Source organism: Alexandromys fortis, unplaced genomic scaffold (assembly GCF_014885135.2).
Source record: "Alexandromys fortis isolate MF-2015 unplaced genomic scaffold, M_Fortis_MF-2015_v1.1 scaffold_2_1_26212458, whole genome shotgun sequence".
Classification (NCBI taxonomy): Eukaryota; Metazoa; Chordata; class Mammalia; order Rodentia; family Cricetidae; genus Alexandromys; species Alexandromys fortis.
The window spans coordinates 1115854-1137983 of NW_026067930.1; the positions used below are offsets into that span (position 1 = coordinate 1115854).

The 22130-nt window shown below is 51.8% G+C and overlaps 3 protein-coding genes across 6 annotated transcripts in view; 1 reads left to right on the forward strand and 2 right to left on the reverse strand.

The window, feature by feature from the left end:
• Oplah (5-oxoprolinase, ATP-hydrolysing) overlaps positions 1 to 5869 on the forward strand; it is a 28789-nt gene extending 22920 nt beyond the window's left edge. For both annotated transcript variants that reach the window (XM_050144881.1, XM_050144880.1), the window contains exons 13-27: positions 103 to 240; positions 327 to 465; positions 600 to 712; positions 895 to 1046; positions 1674 to 1834; positions 1930 to 2031; positions 2110 to 2284; positions 3893 to 4077; positions 4173 to 4319; positions 4411 to 4545; positions 4679 to 4828; positions 4922 to 5079; positions 5163 to 5323; positions 5442 to 5539; positions 5672 to 5869. In XM_050144881.1, the coding sequence (XP_050000838.1) occupies positions 103 to 240; positions 327 to 465; positions 600 to 712; positions 895 to 1046; positions 1674 to 1834; positions 1930 to 2031; positions 2110 to 2284; positions 3893 to 4077; positions 4173 to 4319; positions 4411 to 4545; positions 4679 to 4828; positions 4922 to 5079; positions 5163 to 5323; positions 5442 to 5539; positions 5672 to 5833 (2176 nt within the window). In that variant the 3' untranslated portion in view covers positions 5834 to 5869. The remainder of the gene's footprint in view (positions 1 to 102; positions 241 to 326; positions 466 to 599; positions 713 to 894; positions 1047 to 1673; positions 1835 to 1929; positions 2032 to 2109; positions 2285 to 3892; positions 4078 to 4172; positions 4320 to 4410; positions 4546 to 4678; positions 4829 to 4921; positions 5080 to 5162; positions 5324 to 5441; positions 5540 to 5671) is intronic.
• Positions 5853 to 8245, reverse strand: LOC126503306 (sphingomyelin phosphodiesterase 5-like). Of its 3 annotated transcripts, XM_050144886.1 has the most exons (7): positions 7131 to 8245; positions 6967 to 7039; positions 6601 to 6741; positions 6442 to 6531; positions 6284 to 6347; positions 6075 to 6210; positions 5853 to 6000 (listed from the first exon to the last, which is right to left on the reverse strand). In XM_050144886.1, exons 1-7 carry the CDS (start codon positions 8100 to 8102, stop codon positions 5911 to 5913), a joined length of 1566 nt encoding a protein of 521 aa, XP_050000843.1. In that variant the 5' UTR covers positions 8103 to 8245; the 3' UTR covers positions 5853 to 5910. The 3 variants fall into 3 exon arrangements, with proteins under 3 accessions (XP_050000843.1, XP_050000844.1, XP_050000842.1); XM_050144887.1 differs by lacking the exon at positions 6442 to 6531; XM_050144885.1 differs by having other exon boundaries at positions 6442 to 6741.
• Positions 8246 to 9882: 1637 nt separating this feature from the next.
• Spatc1 (spermatogenesis and centriole associated 1) overlaps positions 9883 to 22130 on the reverse strand; it is a 19652-nt gene continuing 7404 nt past the window's right edge. Inside the window, exons 2-6 of the mRNA XM_050144884.1 lie at positions 16009 to 16200; positions 15544 to 15900; positions 14927 to 15442; positions 14659 to 14798; positions 9883 to 10223 (exon numbers count right to left, since the gene is read on the reverse strand). Of these exons, the coding sequence (XP_050000841.1) occupies positions 9894 to 10223; positions 14659 to 14798; positions 14927 to 15442; positions 15544 to 15900; positions 16009 to 16200 (1535 nt within the window). The 3' untranslated portion in view covers positions 9883 to 9893. The remainder of the gene's footprint in view (positions 10224 to 14658; positions 14799 to 14926; positions 15443 to 15543; positions 15901 to 16008; positions 16201 to 22130) is intronic.

Consider the following 22130-nt stretch of genomic DNA (forward strand, 5'->3'; position numbering starts at 1 on the left):
TGTACCACAGGATGTCTTCAGGGCAATGGTCTCAGAGTGTGAGGAAGTAGGGCAGGCATCCTCAGAAGGCACTGGGTGAATGGCCTAACCTGCTTCCTGCAGGTCTCAGATCAGCATTGAGGGCTTCCTGCATCTTCGTTACCAAGGCACTGATTGTGCCCTAATGGTGTCTGCCCATCAGCATCCGGCCACAGCCCACTCACCCCGTGCTGGCGACTTTGGAGCAGCTTTTGTTGAGAGGTATATGTGCCCTTCTGTGGGTCTAGCATGTGGCCTGCTGCTCTAGTTGCCTTCTTCTGATTGGTCCCTTGGATGGGTGAGCGCAGGTACCTGAGAGAGTTTGGCTTCATCATTCCTGAGCGGCCAGTGGTGGTAGACGACGTGCGAGTGCGGGGAACTGGCCGTAGTGGACTTCGCCTGGAGGACACCTCCAAAGCCAAGACTGGACCTCCACGGGTGGACAAGGTTGGAGGCTTTGCTATGCTGGTCCACCTACATCCTTAGGACCTGGGGACAAGTGCTGATGGGGAAGCTCAGTCATGTTGAGGGGCCTCAGGAAGGATGATCCAGGAGCCCAGCTCATTCCACACCCTCTGCAGGTGACACAGTGCTACTTTGAGGGGGGTTATCAAGAGACCCCCGTGTACCTTTTAGGAGAGCTGGGCTATGGGCACCAGCTCCAGGGGCCCTGCCTTATCATTGACAGCAACAGGTAAGCCTGGGTTGGGTAAAGCCTTGGAGGGGTTATTGCAGTACCCTTCACAGCAGATCCCTTGGCTCAGGGCTGCAGAGGTTCCATGGTCGGGGCATCTCCAGCATGGACTAGTGACATCCCTGGTTGGGGGGAGGTTGTGGCCAGCCTTCTTGTAGCTCCTTTGTGTCCCCTGCCCCCAGCACCATCCTCGTAGAACCAGGTTGCCAAGCAGAGGTGACTGAGACAGGGGACATCCGCATTTCTGTGGGAGCTGAGGCTCCTAGCATGTCGGGCACCAAGCTTGACCCCATCCAGCTGTCTATTTTCTCACACCGCTTCATGAGCATTGCTGGTGAGTGGATACTGTTGTCTTCCTTGTAGCGCTGGCATATGTGATGTAGGATATGAGGGATTGCATACTAGGCAAAAGTACAGACAAGTGGGGTCACATTGGCTCTTGTTGCATGTGGTGACCTGGCAAGTGTGTGCCAAGGGGAAGGGCGGGAACCTCACTGGTGGTGGGGTGAGCAGTATGGCCTTGGCTCTGAAACTGCACTCCCTGCTGCAAGAGCAGGCCTTACACGGGGCAAGCACTTTCTTCGCCACACCAGGAGTCATGTGATCTTCAGCAATCTAGGGAGAGAAAACAGGCAGCCGCTATGAGCTCATCTGTTCAGAGTCAGGCCATAGGCTTTCAGAAGCCCAGGGGTCCAAGCTTGGAGATCGGGTTCTTGTTGCACCAGTCAGGGAGGGAAGTTGAAGAGACCCAAGGCAGGCAGGAAAGAGAACGCTCTTTTCATAAGCTGACATACACCTGGCTACAGCCCTCCTGCCCAAGAAGGTGTGCCACCACCCTGGTCTTCCCCAGAGCACAGGAAAAGCTGCTGGGTTTGAGTGCAGAAGGCTTTCACCCTGTGGGTCCTATGCCCCTTTCTTGGTGGATGATGGGACTAGCTGGTTACTACTCTGTGCCCCCCAGAGCAGATGGGTCGAATCCTTCAGCGCACAGCCATCTCCACCAACATCAAAGAACGCCTCGACTTCTCCTGTGCCCTTTTTGGGCCAGACGGGGGCTTGGTCTCCAATGCTCCCCACATTCCTGTGCACCTGGGTGCCATGCAGGAGACTGTACAGTTCCAGGTGTGGTGACAGTGACTTCTTTTATTCCCTTTTGCCCCTCCCTTTCCCATGACTTCACTTTCCCTTCCCACTCTGTGTGTGTCTCCTGGTTTCAGATTCAGCACTTAGGAGCTGACCTCCATCCTGGTGACGTGCTGCTCAGCAACCATCCCAGTGCAGGGGGCAGTCACCTCCCAGACCTGACTGTTATCACACCGGTGAGGAGTGCTGCCTTGGCTACCATCAGAGGGACGAGCGGTTTCTGGTGCCGCTGACAGTTGCCGTTTACCCCTTAGGTATTTTGGCCAGGCCAGTCACGGCCGGTGTTCTATGTTGCCAGCCGAGGGCACCATGCAGACATTGGGGGTATCACGCCAGGCTCTATGCCTCCTCACTCTACCACACTGCAACAAGAGGGTGCTGTTTTTCTATCCTTCAAACTGGTCCAGGGAGGCGTCTTCCAGGAAGAGGGTAAGCTGGAGACGGGTCACAGTGATGGTTCAGCAGGCAAGGATGCTTGGCTGCTACCAAGAACCAGGCTGGTCAGGATCCTGATACACAACTGATAGATAACATCCTCATTTATCAGCTCAGGCCTGCCATGAGGCATGGCAAAGACATGTGGCGCCCTCTCAGGGCAGTTGTAAGTCATCTCAGAAGCGCAGAGAGCTGAGATGACTGATGTCTTCTGGAAGGTGACTTTGGGGTGGGGAGTTGGCCAAGACATCCAAGGGGGCAGCAGGTGGAAAAGGTTGGCTACTGCTACAAGCTACACTGGGTATTGAGGCAGCAGGATCCCTGTCTGGGTCTGGGTCTCAGTCACTGGGCAGTGGAGCAGCTGGAGCCATACTGGTTGGGCTGCACACCTGTCTGCAGAGTAACCGTGAGGGTGAGTAGAGTGGTCAGGTGTAACAGCTGCAGTCACCCTCAAAGAGCATGGGTATCCAGGTGGCAGAGGGTGGGAGGGACTGTTGGGTCAGGTGTCCAGGAGCAGAGGGTAGGAGGGACTGTTGGGTCAGGTGTAGACAGCTACAGGATGGAGGCTCTGCTCTGAGCAGTATACAGCAGCTGCAGGCAAGATGGGAGCACTGGAAAAGATGGCACTGTTCTGAGGTCATAGGGCTCTAGGGAGTCAAAAAGGAATTCTGGAGTTGAGGTGAGGGCATGGTAGGCCACTCTGGGTGCCACAGACACCTAGGATACATAACCTTGACCATTGGGAGCTGAGGAGGATCATGAAGACACAAGTGTAACCATGTGGCTGAGGGTACAAGTGGCCAGGAAAACCTCAGGGAAGTCCAAGACGGTGAAGTGAGGGGTCCCCTGGTGTGGTGTCGTCCCCGGGCTAGACGGCACTGCTTCCAGGAGCGGAGGGGAGTCTTGTCTAGATGTAGGAAACTGTAAGATGACAGGAATGACAGGTGCCCGATAGTCCTTTTGTGTGTGTGTGTTTGCCTGAGTGCATGTATGTGCACTACATATATGCAGGTGTCCTTGGAGACCAGAAGGGAGCATAAGATCCTCAGGAACTGGAGTTAGAGGCAGTTAAGAGCCCCTTGTGTGGATGCTGGAAATCGATCCTGAATCCTCTCAAAGAGCATCAAGGGCTCTTTGACTGCTGAGCCGTGTCTCCGCTCTGTGCTGCCTTATGTTCTTGAAGTACTAGGAGGCCAGTGGGAGTAGGCAGGACATAGGGCAGACGGCACAAGGTGCTTGTGGAATGTGTATCAGAGAAACCTTTTCCTGCGAGGTGTAGAGGGGAGCCTAGAAAAGGATGGGCTTGCTTAGGGACAAACCCACCAGCTCCCAAGCCACATCCAGCTCCAGCGAAGTCATTGGCACTGCTGCTTGCCAGAGGTGCTCCAGATGCTGGGCTGCAAAAAAAGGCTCAGCAGAAGGATGGAGCCTACATCTTCAGAGTCCATGAGTTTGCAACAGGGGAGGTGGCAAGTCAGTGGGAGGTCAATAGGGTGCTCCCAGTGCCCAGCGTGTGTGTCGTGGGTGTGGAACAGGCAGGCACACAGGTTCCTGGGGGCATGGAAGGTGACTCAGTTGTGACCCTGTCCATCCACCATCCAGCGGTGACAGAGGCCCTGCAGGCACCAGGCAAGATCCCTGGCTGTAGTGGAACCAGGAACCTGCATGACAACCTGTCGGATCTTCGTGCCCAGGTGGCAGCCAACCAGAAGGGCATCCAGCTGGTGGGCGAGCTGATCGGGCAGTATGGCTTGGATGTGGTGCAGGCCTATATGGGCCATATTCAGGTGGGCCTGAGAGCATCATGGGGCAGTGTCGTGGCTCCAAGGTAGTGGGGCCACCCTGCAGGTGGCATGGCTGGCCTGAACCTTATTCCTGCTAGGCAAACGCTGAATTAGCAGTTCGAGACATGCTTCGGGCTTTCGGAGCTTCCCGGCAGGCCCAGGGCCTGCCCCTCGAGGTATCTGCAGAGGACCACATGGATGACGGCTCCCCGATCCGTCTGCATGTTCAGATAGACCTGAGTCAGGTTAGTGTGCGAGGGCAGTGGGGACGGGACAGCACTGGCCTCTGGGGTGTGACCAGTTGCTGAGGGCCACACCTTTCTTCCTTGTGGGCAGGGCAGCGCAGTGTTTGACTTCAGCGGTTCCGGGTCTGAGGTGTTCGGCAATCTCAATGCCCCGAGGGCCATAACACTGTCCGCTCTCATCTATTGCTTGCGCTGTCTCGTGGGCCGTGACATCCCACTTAACCAGGTTTGCAGGGGTGAGGTCACCCTGAGGTTTGCCTGAAGACAAAGGCAGCCCAATAGAACAGCCTAGGGTGGTAGAATTTTTATCTGAATCTGAGTGGTACCCATCCCTATTAATCACCCTGTTCATTCACCAGGGTTGCCTGGCTCCTGTGCGTGTAATAATTCCCAAAGGCTCCATCTTGGACCCATCCCCAGAGGCAGCAGTGGTGGGCGGCAACGTGCTCACATCTCAGCGAGTAGTGGACGTCATTCTGGGGGCTTTCGGGGCCTGTTCAGCCTCCCAGGTGTGGTGGAGCAAAGGTCTGGGAGCTGCTGAAAAACAGCGTGGTGGGGGTGGATACCCACATTAACAAAATACTGCTATGTGCTTCTGTCAGGGCTGCATGAACAATGTGACCCTGGGCAATGCCCGGATGGGATACTATGAGACGGTGGCTGGTGGTGCGGGCGCCGGACCTGGCTGGCACGGGCGCAGTGGTGTGCACAGTCACATGACTAACACACGTATCACGGACCCGGAGATTCTGGAGAGCCGGTGAGCTGAGCAGCCAACAGTGCTGGGCAGTTGGATCTGGAGATGGGTCTGCCGCTCATTTGCTGTGCTCTTTGCCTGCACAGGTACCCAGTTATCCTGCGCCGCTTTGAGCTGAGGCCAGGCTCTGGGGGCCGAGGCCGCTTCCGGGGAGGGGATGGTGTTATCCGAGAGCTGGTCTTTCGGGAAGAGGCGCTGCTGTCCGTGCTCACCGAGCGCCGGGCCTTCCAGCCTTATGGCCTCTATGGTGGGTGACTCCCAGCCCTCTCTGGCCTCTTTTGCCCTGTGGCTGCCTGCCACCTCAGGATCCCATCTCTTGCCCCTACCTCCACTGACCCCCATCTCCTTGTTTCCTCCTCCTGTAGGGGGAGAGCCTGGTGCGCGGGGCTTAAACCTCCTGATCAGAAAGGACGGACGCACAGTGAATTTGGGCGGGAAGACATCTGTGACCGTGTACCCCGGGGTAAGAGACGAAGCCTGTGTGGTAAACATCAGAGATGCAAAAATTTTAATTTGGCTAGGGTGGCTGTGTAGTGGCCTCTGTGATCTTACTGGGACAAGGCCACACCTGTGTTGAACCTGCTCTTCTTTACAGGACGTGTTCTGCCTTCACACACCGGGCGGTGGAGGCTACGGAGACCCAGAGGACCCAGCGCCACCTCCGGGTTCGCCACCTCCGGGTTCGCCCCCACTCTTTCCAGCCTTTCCAGAGCGCGGCAGTGTATATGAGTACCGCCGTGCCCAGGAAGCTGTGTGAGTGTCCCCCAGTAAAGATCCTTCAGTCGCACGGTTATTGGTGGCCTTTCTCACTTGTCGTCCCTTTGTGTGCCAGAGTCAGGAGCACACAACTTGAAGCTTCAGGCCCACAGCTAAGTGGTCTGTGAGCCCAGCCAGCGCAGTACTGAAAGTCACCTGCTCCACCTCCTGCAGGGCAGGCATCAAGTTGAGAGCTGTTTGCAGTCTGAGCAAGCCCAACTGCCCCCAGCTCAGGCACTTACTGGACTCAGGCGACTCCCAGGTATTCCGCGGTAGGTGATATAGTCCAGGCGCCGACCCTGCCATGATTTATCTGAGTGATTTCCACTAGGGGGTCCTGCCAGGTAGAGGCGGCGCCCTTTTTCTTCCTCCAGGGCCCTAGGAGAGGCGCAGCATCACTGAGGCTAGGGCAGTTCCTCCCAGATGACCTGCCTGGGCTCATTCCACTTACCTCCGAAGCATCTCTGGGGAGCTGGCAATGGCGTGGTGTAGCTTACAAGTGCTCAGAATTGTCCCTGTGGAGTCGGGAAGAGGGGGAGCGGAATCAGTGGCAGCATTGCTGACTGGGATCCCACAGACCTGCTCTCCCCTCCTCTACAGAAGCAGTACCCAAGGCCCAGGGCTGCTCCTGACAGGTGCCTAGCCGGCAGGGGTCGTGGAAACAGCTGAAGAGCCTGTGCCCCTGTTCCTTTGCGTGATCTGTAGAAGAAAACCGCTTCTTAGCAGGCAGGTCTGGGTCTCTCGGCTCCACCTGCCCCAGCTTCTCACCTTGTGAGCAGTTGTCGAAGTTGAAGTCTCCCAGTAGGACGCTGAAGGCTACAGCCTCGCCACTCTGGCTGCTCTCGGCCTCAAACTCCTCCACCCATTCCAGGAGCAGTGACAGCTGTTTGCAGCGAACATGCCCATCTTCTAAGAGGAGAGTTGGGGTTGCCTCAGCCCAGAGTGGGGATCCAAGGCCATACCCAGGTCCTGATCTGTAAACCCACCCAAGCATTTCTTGGGATGTCTGAGGGGCAGGAAACAACCACCAGGGTGTAGGGACAAAAATGTTGGTGAAGTTAGGGATCTACTGCTCTCAAAGGAGAGAAGAGGGGTTGCCCACATTTCCAACAACCCCCCCCCCGAAGAGCTCACCAACGGGTGCCTGCAAGTGTGTGCAATGAAGGTATCCCACGATACGGCGCCCATCCAAGATGCCCAGTTGTGCCTGCAACGCCACCCACAGTTCCAGCTCTCCTTGCTTGTTAGACCCATTGCTTACCCTCTCCCTGCTAGGATGCATTGCAGCCTGTTAGTACCTGGGCGGAAAGTAGACCTTTGGAGGCCATGGCGTCCTCGCGACGAGCGTTAGGAAAGCACCGGAAGGTGGCACGCAAAAGCGGGTAGCGCGAGGCCAGTAGAAGTCCACTGCCCAGTATCTTGATGTACGGCCCGGGCACTAAGCCAAATGTGCCCACATCGTATAGGACTGGGCCCAGATTTGGCGCCAGGACGCGCACAAGACGACGAGCTGCGCGGAGATCGAACACTTCCTGCAGGCACACGAAGTCCAAACCCGTAGGTATTGTGGCCCTCAGCTCACCGCCAGGCACCACAGGCAGCGGCTGGCTGCATCCAGTAGCCCCATAGTGTGACGTTCGAAGGCTACCTAGCAGTACAGCACCAATGGCCTCCGCGCGCTGTTGGCTGTGCGACAGGTTGCTAAAGCGTGCCAGCCCGTCAGGGAGCAGGCACAGATTGGCAGTGAAAAAGGCAAAGCAGCGCACGCGCTCAGCAGGCGGGTGCCAGGGCTGTGGCCAAACCCAGCAGGATGGAGGGGGCTGGTAGCAGAAGGGGCGGCGCCAGACCTGTAGGGGCAGCCAGAGTACAAGGCCAAACAGCACCAGGGGTAGGCCGACTACCATCAGCGATAGCAACGCCGCCCCACTTCCTGCCAGGACTTTGAGCCACCCCAGACTACTGGATCGTGCCATTGGTGCCCAGCAGCCCAGCAGTTGGTCCAGAGACCAGTAGGCTGGGAAGAGCAGCTTGCGGGATAAGCCATATAGGGCTTGTAGCAAGGGATGTGGGAAAGGTGAAGGCCTCAGGGCGTCAGGTGTCGGGGGCCAATCGAGTGAGGGTTCATGGCGAACCGGGCTCCTTCGCAGCGAAACGTCAGGGAGACTCATTTCCAGCCGGAGAGTTGAATCCTTAAGAGTCCGCCGGAACTGCAGGAAGTCAAGACCAGGCGGCACAACTAGGATCTGTGCCGGAGCCTGAGTTCTGGACATTGGCCCCACCCACTCAAACTACCGTGGCGGTTGGAAGGGGGAAAAAGAACCCGCGCTTCACAGTCCCGCCCACTGCGCTCTTTCTTACGCTTGGCGAGTCCACTTAGGACTTCAAGTAAAACTTAGGGCCCCGCCTCCCGCCTAGCTTTCCCCACCCCTCCTATAAGCCTTACTTTCTGGCTAAGGGCATGCAGGTGCTTGTGCCTGGTTCCTGAGTGCAAAGACTCAACCTGCAAAGGTTGTGGCTGTGACTTAAGAGCTTAAAGTCGGGGGAGGGAGCGTTAGTTCTATACTTTAAGGAGGCTCGTCCGGACACACGAGCCAGGTAAAAGGAGGTTCCCCATTCTATGAGCACTTTAACACTGACGAGTTTTGTTTTGTTTTGCTTTGTTTTTGAGACAGGGTTTCTCTGTGTAACATTGGCTGTCCTGGAACTCACTCTGTAGACCATGCTGACCTGGAACTCAGAGATCTACCTGTCTCTGCCTCCGGGGTGCTGGGATTAAAGGCGTGCACCACCACTGCCCAGCTCAACTTTAGGCTCTTACATTGTCACTTGGCTTTCACAGACTTTTCTCTGCCTCCCCAATTCCAGCTGTGAGCCAGCATCCACCATGATATCAACCATAAGTGTCGCTTAGGTTGCCATATCAAGTTTGTCCTGGCTACTTGTCTTCACCCAGGTGGCCAAGAGAGTCGTGGAGATACTTTTGATGACTGTTAATGAGCTGTCTGGCTGGGTTCCCAAAGTCTCTCTGACAGGAGTGGTCAGGGCAGAAAGGGACAAGCTCTAAGGGGCCTAGCTAGGTATTAAGCCGGGGTAATCCAGCAACCCCACACCTCTTTGTTCCTGGAATTTTTATTGGTACGGATAAGATTCTTGTTTGTATTAAGACCCCAAAAACTAGTAAGGACTAGTTTTCTAAGACCCTGGTTCTTTTACACCCCCCCCCCTTTATTTGGTTTTTCAAGACAGGGTTTCTCTGTGTAGCCTGGAACTCGCTCTGTAGACCAGACTGACCTCAAACTCAGAGATTCACCTGTTGGAACTAAAGGAGGGCATCCCCACTGCCCAGCTTCTTTTCTTTCTTGCCCCAGCCCTGGCACCTGTACCCTCAAGGCCAGCCAGAAGCTATCATGGGCTTTCCCCCACTGCCCTTCTTAGGAAGCAGCCCATCCTTGGTCTACACTCTTGCAGTAATACCACAGTCTTTCTGCTCTCACTTTGATTCCACTACTCCATATGCACCCCCATTCCTTTCTCCAACTCATCTTCTTTATTCCCTGGTCCCAGCTCTGAATCCCCCATACTTGGATAGGGCCCCTCATTTTCCCAGACCTTGGGCATCTTTGCAAGGGGCTGCCATCTCCCTGTCCTCTGCCCAGGTTTGGATGGGTGGCATCCGGCTCTCCTGCCTCTACTGTCCCCACCCCCAGTCTCTGGTTAGCACAGGTTTTTCCTCTGTGTGTATCCTTCCTTCCCTGTTCCTGTTCTTTGTTTTAACTCCCAGAACTTCTCCTTTCATTATCAAGTGGAAGGGAACCCCGGGGCTTTCCATTCCATCCCTGCAGAAAGACAGCATCTGAGCCTTGATCTGAGCAATCTCTCCAGGTGCCTGTAATGTGAATGTGGCCCTCCAGGACCGACAGAACTGAATGTACTTAGTGAGGTACCCCACAGGAGCAGGTAGGTGTGGCATGGGCCCAGTGACTTGTGTCTGTGGGAAATTTTAATGGCCATGCACGACGGCCTGCAGGGCCAAGTGAGCCTGGGCCAGCCGGGCACCAGTGTTACCAGATGAACATGGGTTTGCCGTCGTCATGGGCCAGCTGGTTAAGGCAGGAGAGCAGCAGGAGCGCATCGGTGAGCATGCTGGGGTGCACGGTTTCCACCAGTACACGCTGCAAGAAGTCCACGGTGTAGGAGCCACCTTCAGACGCTGCCAGCTCAGGCCGCTCGCGCAAGATGCCATACGCATTCACCAGCTGCTCTGTCAGCGCTGGATGCACCCGTCCATTGTAGCCCAGACTCTGCAGCCTGTTCATGATGCTCACATAGCGCTGCGTGAGGGTCTGGCAGAGGTCCTCATCCAGCTTGTGGTTACTGGGGTTTAGGGAGGCCTGTTGGGAGAGTGGCCATCAGGAACCTCCCACAGCACTCTGGATCACAGGCAGGCGGGAAGAGCAGGGACCCGAGAGGCCGAGGGGAGGAAATGGTTAGGAATTGCTAAGAGGGTGCCAAGGGAGGAGAAGCTGTGGCACCCAAAAGGTCCAGAGGGCCGAGCCTGAGGTCGAGGCATACAAAACCCAGCTCAGGCAGGCCCAGCGACTTCCCAAAGCTTCCAGAGATGCCCATCCCATTGTCTGTTCCATACCAGATATATGAGACTAGGGGAAAGCCACCAGGGACGGGGGACAGGAAGTATGACCTCCAGTATGGAGGTATAGTGAGTGTTTCATTTTCCCAGTCTGCCTGACCCCAGAGTTTGCAGGCCTTCCCAAGAGTTAATGGAAAGCTCTTAACCTGGAGTGACAGACACTGTTCTAACGGCACAGGAAGGTCTTCCTGACCACCGCCTTTCCCGAAACCCCCTGCAGTCAAGGTTCCTATGTTTCTACCAAGCAAGTGGATGCAGACAGACAGGTGGGACTCCATGTGGGAAGAGGCGTTTGCATAGGAAGGACTGGCCTCCAAGGGGGTACCATGGATATGGGACTGGTTCTCCAGGGACAGCTGGGCTCAACTGGGGACACCTGGCTAGGTATCTATATGCTGTCTTGGGACCGGTGCCCATGGTGTGTCCACTAGGAAAGTCCCTTGGTATGTTAGCATTTTTCTGTGCAGTATAGCAAACAAACGCAATTGTGTGTCCTTCCTGGAACTGAGGGCCTTAATATTATAATAAATCCATATCTGCTTGCATCAGTTGTTGTTTGTAACTGAGACCACTGGGTGGTTTGTCTAAGAGAGAGAATCTTTCAGGTAGGCAGAGTGCACTGAGGAGATTGGTGTTCCTGTCGGATAGATCAAGGAAAGGCTGCCTGTGTGATTACTGCTTTATATAATTTGAAAAAGATGGAGCCAATGTAATCCGTGATAAGGAGAGAATTGAGATTTGGTAGAATGTTGGCCTTCATACATGACCCTGAGTTTGACATGAAGCGCGCGCGCGCGCACACACACACACACACACACACACACACACACACAGAGGAAGAAATGAACCTGAGTTTGGTTCCCAGCACTCATGTCAGGGTGACTCATAACCTCCAACTCTCAGGGAATCTGACACCTCTGACCTTAAGGGTCCCTGCACACGCACGTGCACACACACACACACACACACACACACACACTGAGAGAGATAAGGAGAGAAAGAAGCTATACATAATTGAAAATACAATAAATCTTTAAAAAAAGAAAACTGAAAAATATTAGAAGTATGTGTGTAACCTGATTCCACAGCGTGCATCATATGGCATCCCATTAAGAGTGATGAGTTCATGTTTTGTTCTTGGTTTTTCTTTTTATCTTTTTCTTCATTCTGAGACAGACTCTTGTGTGGCCTAGGTTGACCTTGATCTTGTCAGGTAGTTAAGTGTGACCCAGAGTTCCTGATCCTCCTGTTTCTGCGTCCTATGTTCTGGGAGTGAAGGCATGTAACAACCACGTCTGGTCTAGGTAGCAGGGCTAGGCAAGCACCCTACCAGATGAGCTTCCTGTAAAGTCCTGTTTTCATGTTTTTATGTATCATGTTTGTATGTTAATATTGAATTTTTATTTACTTAAAAATTAATAAAAACATGTTTATTATTTTTTTGAAATATTTCTTTTTTTTAAAGATTTATTTATTATGTCTACAACATTGTGCCTCGATGTATGCCCGCATGCCAGAAGAGGGCGCCAGATCTCATTTCAGATGGTTGTGAGCCACCATGTGGTTGCTGGGAATTGAACTCAGGACCTCTGGAAGAGCAGCCAGTGCTCTTAACCTCTGAGCCATCTCTCCAGCCCCATGTTTATTATTTTTAATTATATGTATGTGTCAGTATGTGAGTATGTGCACATGAATGAAGGGGCCCACACAGGCCAGGGGTTTTGAAAGCCCTAGGAGCTGGAGTTATATAGGTGGTTGTGAGTCACCAGACATGGTTTGAACTTAGGTCCTCTGGAAGAGCAGTACATGTGCTTGACCATGGAGCCATCTCTCCAAAATCAACATTTTAAGAATTAAAGAAGTAGATGGGCCTGGTGGTTCACGCCCGTAACTGTAGCACTCTAGAGACTGAGCCAGGGACATTGACTCAGGCTCAAGGTCAATCTGGGCTACACAGTGTGAGCACAACTAGGGACACATACACATCAAGGCTTTGTCTCAACAAGTAAATAGGTAAAAATATTCATGCACTCATTGTCTGGGCACAACGGCTCATACTTCTCATCCGACCTCTCGGGTGGAAGAGGAAGGAGTAGCACAGCAAGTGTTGTGGTCCAGGCCAGCTGGGCTACTTAACAAGACTTGTCTGAACAACCCAAATACACAAAAATAAATAACATAGTATCTGGGACATTCTCAGGAGGTTGAGGTAGGAGGACCATAGGTTTCAAGCCTGCTTGGGTTACATGTCAAGATGTAAATATATCTATATATCTGCCTAGAAAAAACAATATGATTGTTACCAAGAAAAATCCAAATGATATACAGGTTATTAGAACGCCTAAGAGGGCTTGGATAGCCTAAGAGGGCTTGGATACTTAAGGTGGTTTGGATACCAAATCAGTATGTGAACATGAGATCATTCTTGGGAGACCAAGGGGTAGTCAAGGTGCCACTTGCACCCTTGAATGGCCCTAGTCACTCTCACACGGACACTGTTGGACTCAGGGTCCCTAGGATAAGGGTGCCAAGAGGACTCTTCAAACATCTTCCACAAAGTTCTTCACAACTGGAGGAAGGCAAAAAGGTGAATCTTTGTAACCACTTTTGGGTAGGTTAAAAAGACAGAGTAACTGGGCTGGAGAGATGGCTCAGCCATCAAAACCTGCACTGTTCTAGCTGAGGACCAATTCGACTGCCAGCACCCACACTGGGCAGTGGTTCATGAACACCTGTAGCTCCGGCTTGAGGGCACCAAATACCTCTGGTACATACATAGGTCGGGGCAGTGGTGGCACACACCTTTAATCCCAGCACTCAGGAGGCAGAGGCAGGCAGATCTCTGTGAGTTCGAGACCAGCCTGGTCTACAAGAGCTTGTTCCAGGACAGGCACCAAAGCTACAGAGAAACCTTGTCTCAAACAAAAAAACAAAACAAAAAGAAAAAGAAAAGAAATCCAGTGTCTCATAAAATCAGATATGGTGGAACACACCTCTAATCCCAGCATTTGGAAGTAGAGGCAGGAATCTCAGAAGTTTAAGGTCATCCTTGGCTATAAAATGAACTCAAGACCAGCCTGGGCTACACAAGACCCTGTTTCAAAAAAAAAAAAAGTGTAATCTAGAAATTATCTGTTTAATCCATCCATAAACTAACTCAAAATTAAGTATCTAAAAAACAATTAAGCATCTAAACCAGGCAAAACAGTGCACGCCTTTAATCCCAGCACTCAGGAAGCAGAGGTTGGCAGAGTTCTGTGAGTTCAAGGCCAACTTGACCTACAGAGGTACAAAGCTAGTTCTAGACCATTCATGGTTGCACACTGAGACCCTGTTTCAATCTCCCAACCCCCCCCCCCCAAAAAAAAACAAAGCATCTAAATCAAAGGACACTTTAGCCAAGGAAAAGCTCAGAATCAGCCTGTGCAATCGTGGTCTCAAAAGTCATCCCTACCCAGATGACAGGTGCTTACACTCTGTACACAAAGATGGTAAGAGAGCAAGCAACTGGCAACACGGGGAAGCCAGGGATAGGAACCCCACCATTGTTGTCTCACATGGGTATCCAGCCGAGTGCAAACTGACATCCCTAGTCTTACCCACTTGCCAGTGCCATCTATGCCTGTAAGACACAGGGGTACAAAAGTTTTTTGTTTCTTAGTTTTTTTGTTTGTTTTGATTGGGGGGTTTGTTTGTTTTTTGTTTGTTTTTAAACATCTATCTCCTTTTTTCAATGGGAGGAGGCTTTGTGGCCATAACTGAGGACCCATTAGCATGAGAATCAGCCCATCTGGCAACATTGCTGGCCATCTACTCAGTGGGCTCCCAGCTCTGTCTTCCCAGTGATCCCCAGAGAGCATTGGGGATGCTGAAGGAGAAGGCCGTAGAATTCTTTAGGTTGCTGGCTTAGTCCCTGTGGTTAGAGCTGCCTGCCCATTCAAAGGTCATTTTCGAGGCACTAGAGGATGGCTACCTGCCCATCTGAGGAAACTCCCCCTCCCTCTTTCCTCATGGATTCCCTTGACCAGATGCTCTGGACCCTTGCCAGCTTTTTGTACTGAGCCCTGGGTTCCCTCCATTTCAGAGTCCCCTTAAATGCCAGGCCCCTCAGTACCGAGCTTTACTTCCACATCTGTGAAGGCCCCTCTGGCAATGTAGGAGAACGGATAGCCACACACCTGGATGATCTTCTCGGGGATGTTGGAGACAGTGAAGCCGTAGAGGCGCACACGCTCTGGGAAGATGCTGGATAGGATTCTTCGGTCTAACTGGAAGGCAATCTCCCCCACTAGCCTCTCCCAGGCTAGTTGCTTTGAGTCTGGGGATGGCAAAGGGTCTCAGCTGAGCAATAAGCGAAGGGAGTGGCAGGGCCATTGGTTAGCAGTCCAGGTGTGTGATAGGGGAGTTGGCACGAGACTCACGTTGAGCCCCTGTGGTGTTACTGACCTCGGGGAGTGTCAGGAAACTTGCTAGACTTGCGATGGGACATCTTCCGCTCCATCTCCAGCACGCTCTTCCGAGACTGTTCCACCGTGCGTGCACCCCGGGTGTCATTGACTGAAGCCGGAGAAGATGAGGTGCGGGGCGGGGAATGGGGGTTGCGTGGGGGAGAATGGGGATTGGGCACAGGCCGGGTAGGAGATTGGTGCACCCTGGTGGTGGAGTTGGAGTGGGAGTTTCTTGAAGGGGAATAGTTTCCAGTACCTTGGGGGGCAGGTGTCGGGACAGAGTTGGGGACTGTGCAAGTAGGAGAGTCTGTTGGGGAGTTTGGGAGAGAAGCAAGGGTCATTTGTCCCTGGAGAACACCCGTCTGGGTCCGAGTATCCGAGGTGGCATAAAAATTTGTTGTGGTACTGGATGTGGCCATGGTGTTCATAGGTGTGGAGGTCTGGAGGGGTGCACCCACAAACATCATGTTGAGGGGCTCTGAGTCCTGGGTCGGCTGGGGGTGCTCACTGGTGACTGGTGATGTGGAAATGAGAGGGGGGGGTTAGAGTGAGGCAGGATGGGAGCAGGAATCGGATTATCCAGGGTGCCCTGTTGCCCCACCCTGTACCAATTACCTTTGGAGGTGGTGGCTGGTCCTGCACTGGCTGAGGCTCCTGAGAGGTTTCCTCGGGCTGGCTCCGCCACCCGCACCCTTGGGGCCTCTGACAGCCCTAGGTTGTTTATGGGGTTGGGCAGTATGTTCTGAGAAACACCTAGAGGGGCAGTGGTGGGGGGGAGCAAGGGGCTGCTCAGAGAGACTGCCACTGTGCCTGCCAGGGGAGCCATGAGGGGGCTGCTCTGAGATACAGCCAGTGGGCCTGCCAGCCGACTGCTGGTCGTCAGGGAGCCAGTTGAAGTCAGACCCAGCGAGCTGGCCAGAGTGGTCCCAGGGGGTACAGCCATGGGACTGGCCAAGTGACCGCTCAAGGGTCCTGTCGTGGGTAAGCCCAGAGAATTGGTCAATGTGGCCCCTGGGGAAACTGCAATGGGATTGGTCAGGTGGCTGCCCAGGGGGCACGGCACAAGACTGGCAAACTGACTGTTCGGGGCCAGGGGCATTTGGCCAGAGAGCAGGGGGTTAATGGGGGCCCCCAGGGGGCTTATAAGGGAGCCTGCTGCAGGACTGAGCTGTGGGCTGTTCAGCACATCAGTCAGAGGGGTCAGGGCCACCATTCCCATGTCTTCCATGCCTGGCTCCTTTGCTGCTGCTGGGGATGGGGGCAGGAAAACACCTGTGGATACAGAGAGAGCAGGTAAGCCCCTCTAGAAGGAAGTGGGAGGCACTCGTGGGGATACCTGGCCAAGACACCTGTCTGTCTCTGCTGAGTTGGTGGGTTTGACCTGCCTTCGTGGAGCATTGTTCCGTAGGCGGGCTGGATGGTGTCCTTGCCTGAGGAGATGTGTGGGATGCCAGAGGGCATTGGGATGCCAGAGGGCATTCTGCGCCACCTTAAGAGTCTTGAATGTGGGTCTGATCTGTTTTCTCTCAGTCCCCAAGGCTTGATGTTCAGCCCCAACTCTCCAGTCAGAACTACTAGGCTCTTAACAGACCAACTGCCCTTCAAGCCACAGAACATTCTAGTCTCTCCTTCACCGGTACCCACGGTGCAGAGCTTCACCCACACACACAGAGGACAGCGACTCCTAGTGTTTGGCCTCCCAGGCAGCTAACCTGGCCCTCTGCTTGAGCCTGGGAGGACTGAGTCTGATCTCAACTTTGTAGAGACATGCACCACCGGATAGGACCTCCAATGACCAGAGTGTTCATCAGAGCCTCATGTAGCCTAGGACCGCATATAGTCTAGGCAAGCAGGGATGCTGGTTCTGATGGCTAGCTGGACACAGTCGTGAGCTAGAGAAGCCCAGAATCATTGCTGGCTATCCTTGCACTCCCCGGGGGCGGGGGGTGGGGTGGGGTGGAGGGTGGTACTGAGATCTTATTCTTCTTGATTTCTGTTTTCCCTTAATGACAATTTTTGGGAGGGAAATCCCTTGGGGACATAGTTGTTACAAGGGGCAGCAGGCAGGAGAGTTTTTGTAGCTGTGCAATGTAATTAAAAAAAAAAAAAGCTTTGATTTTTCCAGGCTGAAGATGTGGCTTAGTGGTTAAGACCACTGCTCTTCCAGAGGACCTGGGTTCAATTCCCAGCTCACAACTGCCCGTAACTCCAGTTCCAGGGGATACTATGTCTCCTTCTGGATTCTGTGGGCATTGACATACATGTAGGCAACACATATAAAATAAAAATAGATCTTTAAAAAACCCCGACTCATTTAAAAAAAAACTACTTTAGAATCTACTTCTTTAGACACGGTCAACAAGACAAAATGACAGCCTACAAAATAGGAAAAGATCTCCACTAACCCCACATCAGACAGAGGTCTGATCTCCAAAATATACAAAGAACTCAAGAAATTGGACACCAAAAGATCACATAATCTAATAAAAAAAATGGAGTACAGACCTAAACAGAGAACTCTCAACAGAGGAATCTAAAATGGCTGAAAACCACTTAAGGAAATGTTCAACATCCTTAGTCATCAGAGAAATGCAAATCAAAACAACTCTGAGATTCCATCTTACACCTGTAAGAGTGGCCAAGATCAAAGACACTGATGACAACTTATGCTGGAGAGGTTGTGGGAAAAAGGAACACTTCTGCATTGCTGCTGGGAATGCAAGCTGGTACAGCCCCTTTGGATGTCAGTGTGGTGATTTCTCAGAAAATTAGGAAACAACCTTCCTCAAGACCCAATAATACCACTTTTGGGTATCTGTCCAATAGATGCTCAATCGTGCCACAAGGACATCTGCTCAACTATGTTCATAGCAGCTTTGTTTGTCATACCCAGAACCTGGAAACAACCTAAATGCCCCTCGACCGAAGAACGGATAAGAAAAATGTGGTACATTTACACAATGGAGTACTACACAGAAGAAAAAAATAATGACAGCTTGAATTTTGCAGGAAATGGAAGGAGCTAGAAAACATTATTTTGAGTGAGGTGACCCACACACGGAAAGAAAATTATCACATGTACTCACTCATAGGTGGTTTTTAAACATAAAGCAAAGAAAGGCAGCCTACAAACCATAATCCCAGAGAACTTAGACAATAATGTGGACACTAAGAGAGACTTACATAGACCTAATCTACACGGGAAGTAGAAAGTAGAAAAAGACAAGATCTCCTGAGTAAATTGAGAGCATGGGGTCCTTGGGGGAGGGTCGAAGGGGGAGGGGAGCAGAGAGAGAGAAAAAAAAGAATCTATTCCTTTAAAAAGATTTTCAGCTGGGATGTGGTGGTGCACGCCTTTGATCCCAGCACTCTGGAGGCAGAGGCAGTGTGAGTTCTGTGAGTTCGAGGCCAGGATGGTCTACAGAGTGAGTTCTAGGACAGCCAGGGCTACACAGAGAAACCGTCTCAAAAAAAAAAAAAAAACCCAACAAAAATTTTATTTTTATTCTTTTTTATACTTTTTGAAAATTTTTTTATTTTATGTGCATTGGTGTTTTGCCTGCATGTGTGTGTGTCTGTGTGAGGCTGTCAGATCTTGGGAGTCACAGGCAACTGTTAGATGCCGTGTGGGTTCTGAGAATTGAAGCTGGGTCCTCTGGAAGAGCAGTCAGTGCCCTTAACCACTGAGCAACATCTCCAGCCCTTTTTTATTCTTTCATGTGTGTGTGTGAGAGTGTGTGTGTGTGTGTGTGTGTGTGTGTGTGTGTGTGTGCGCGCGCGCGCGCGCGCATGTGCACAGGTGTCCATGGACGCCGGAGGCTTCAGATGCCCGGAGCTGGAATCACAGGTGGTTGTCAGTTCCTTGATGTAGGTGCTAAGAGGCAAACTTACGTTCTCTGCCAGAGCAGTAGGGGATCTTAACCTCTGCGCCATCTTTTCATCCCTGAATATGCCCTTAAATTTTTTTTTTATGGTTCTGGGGATTGAACTCAGGATGTCATGCTGTACGGTAAATATTCTGTTACTGAGCTACACAGCCAGCTCTTGAGAAACTCCATTTTATTATTATTATAAAGCAGTACATGATTATTATTATCGGGAAAGAAAGGTACAGAGAAGTAAAAAGTATGACCGGCTAGTGAAAGACTTTGAGGCACCTTAGCACTACTGCACCCCCCTTCCTGGGAACCAGGACCCTGGGAACCAACCACGCGTGCACGGGAGCTTTGAGTACTTTCCATCCCCATTGTAGTCTTTCTTCAATAGACCCGGGCCCTGGAACTGGGGTGAGACGACCTGCAGGTGTTCCTCCTTGTAATCGCCATAACATTGATCAAGTAGAGTTAGCTGACCATTGTATGAACTAGTCAAAACAGTTGACAAATGATTTCTGGACTTTCCCTTTGATTCTGTACTACCCCCTCCCTGATTTTGTTTTTTTTTTTTCCTTTAAAAGAACCTGTAACAGACAAAGCAGGGGTCCTTCTCCTCTCGAGGCTGAGGGACCTCTGCCGTGGCAGAATAAAAATTCCTCTTGCTATTGCATCAACCATGCTGTGAGTGTCTCTTGGGGCGACCTCCTCCTTGGTGGGGCTTTAGGGCTCAACACTAGTAATCCAATCTCACAGTCTGAAGAGCTCATAACCGTGGAGGTAGTCTCTGCCTGTGTTCACAGGAGTCATGGGTTGGCAAGAACTTCCTGAAAGGGGCCAAACCACGTGGCCCCTGTCCTTTTAGTGCAAAAGCAGTCAAGAAACACTCAGAAGCTAGGCTGTCTCTGTGGCTAACAGGAGGTCCCAGCAGAGGCAGCCTCACTGGGCAGAACGGCTGCCAAGCGGCAGAGGTGGGCGTGAGAAGTGTACGGGAAAAGGGCTGGAGTAGAACCATGCTCCCCCACAAAACCTGAGCACCTATTACTGCTGTACCACACCAGGTCATGAACACATGATCAGACTTCTATAAGGTCTTGGGGCCTCTATGAAGGATATTTAAGAGACCTTGTGGTGGTTTCAACGAGAACGGCCTCCGTAGGTTCACATATTTGAACATTTGGTTCCCAGTTGGTGTAAGTTTTGGGAGGGATTGGGTATGGCCTTGTTGTAGGAGGTGCGTCACTGGGGACAAAGACTTGCACAGCCTTTCCCAGTGAACTCTCTGCTTCTGTTTGCTGTTTGAGATATAAGCTCTCAGCTGCAGCCTTGCCCATGCTTTTGCTCCACAATCAAGGACTCAGAGACTCTAACCCTCTTGATCTGAAAGACCAATTAACAATTGCTTTTCTTTCTTCTTCCTTTTCTATTTCTTTTTCTTTTTGGTTTTTCGAGACAGAGCTTCTCTGAGTAGCTTTGGAACCTGTCCTGGAACTCCCTTTGTAGACCAGGCTGGCCTCAAGCTCCACCTACCTCTGCCTCCCAAGTGCTGGGATCAAAGTGCACCGTCATCACTGCCTTTTTTTTTTTTTTTTTTTAGGCAAGATCTCATTATATAGTTCTGGCTATCCTGGAACTTTCTACCGTGGACCAGACTGGCCTTGAATTCACATAGATCTGCCTACATTTGCCTCCCGAGTACTGGTTCTAAAGACGTGAGCTAAATCAAGGGTTCTTTGATAATCACTTTCTTTGTAGACTTCCTAAAAGAACAGTTCACAGAGAAAGCAAAAGAAGGTATCAATACCTATTCAAACAAGGAGAAGAATGGAAAAGGATGCAACAGACAGCAAAAATAAAATAATGAATAAAACTGGACTTTGATGAAATAAAGTGAATTAGCAATGCATATTATCTGCACTTTTTGTGTGAAAGGAGCCAGCTGTGGACACCACAGAGATCCCGTTTATACAGAATGTCTAGAGTAGGTGAACTCACCAAATAGATGGTAGATTCGTGAGCACTCAGGGAGGGCATGGAAGGCAGTGTGCCCTGGCTAGAGGACCCAAGTTGCTTTTTAGGGATGAGAGTGTTCTAAAATGTTTGTGCTGGTGTTTGTACATATATATGAATATACTTAAAGTTATTAAATTGTGTACTTTAAAGGGGTGAACTAGGTGGTTAGTGAAATAGCTACCTCTGTCAATCATCTTTGTGTCTGTCTGTCTATCATCTATCTATCTATCTATCTATCTATCTATCTATCTATCTATCTATCTATCTATCTATCTTTTATTTTTCAAGACGGGGGAGGAGAATCCCAAGGGGAAGAGGGACCTCAGGCAAGGAGGGACCTGAGGGGAAGGGACACCTGGCGGGAGAAAAGACCTGAGGGGAGGAGGGCCAAGAAAAGGGGAGTCTCATGAGTGAGAGCAGAGTCCTGAGGGGGAGGTTATTCCTAGAGGAGGATTCTGAGGCAGTGTCCTGAGGGAGAAGGGTTTTGGGGAGAGTCTTAAAGGGTAGAAGTCTTGAGGACAGGAGGGTCTCTAGAGTCGGGTCCTGGGGCGGGGGTAATATGTGTTTTGTGTGAGATGTCTAAGTACTGAGAGAGCAGAGTGAGGAGGGACTGGTTTGTGATCCCAGAACAGGCTCCTAAAAATGCGTCTCAGGGCAGAGACAGGTCTCGTGACTAGGTTAAAGTTCTGAGATGGTGAAGGAAGTGGTTGGTTGGGTGGTGGTGCCAAGTGGTGGTGGCACTCTAGGTTCTCGTCTGGGTGAAAAAAAAAAAAAAAGGGTGGGGGCGGTGTTCGGCTGCCCCCTGCTGGAGGAAGCATCCACAGCGCAGCGCGGGCAGCTGAGGCAGTTGGCACAAAGGTAAGCTTGGAAATGCAGAGGAAGAGCGAGCATGAAGTCGCGGGGAGCAGTGCTGGGTGAGAGTAACATCACAGACTCCTGAGCCATTCTATGCGGTCATCTGTCCCATGCTGGCCATTGTTTGTCCTTCCCAGCCTATGCCAATCTGGACACCTGTCACCTTTTTTTTTTTTTTTTTTTTTTTTTTGGCTTCTGTCTCTTTGAAAGCAAATCTTGCTGTGTAGCTCCATCTGGTCTAGCGTCTAGCATTTGTGATCTTCCGGCTTCCTTGTCTTTTGTGTTGGGAATAGGCCGGTACTATCATGCTAGGCCCTGTGTCTGTCTTTTCTTCTGTGTGGAGAGGCTAGATCTGACCTCTGGGAAAGGGGCCACTATCAGTCCCTGTTTTCGAGTCTTGGACAAGTAGCTTCAGCTCTCTCTCTCTCTCTCTCTCTCTCTCTCTCTCTCTCTCTCTCTCTC

Coding starts and splice junctions, on each gene's coding strand:
- LOC126503306 (XM_050144885.1), bottom strand. CDS start 8,102: ATGTCCAGAACTCAGGCTCCGGCACAGATCCTAGTTGTGCCGCCTGGT. Junction 6,742..6,966: donor ACACTTGCAGGCACCCGTTG/GTGAGCTCTTCG, acceptor CTCTCCTCTTAG/AAGATGGGCATGTTCGCTGC. Junction 6,211..6,283: donor TCCCCAGAGATGCTTCGGAG/GTAAGTGGAATG, acceptor CGCCTCTCCTAG/GGCCCTGGAGGAAGAAAAAG.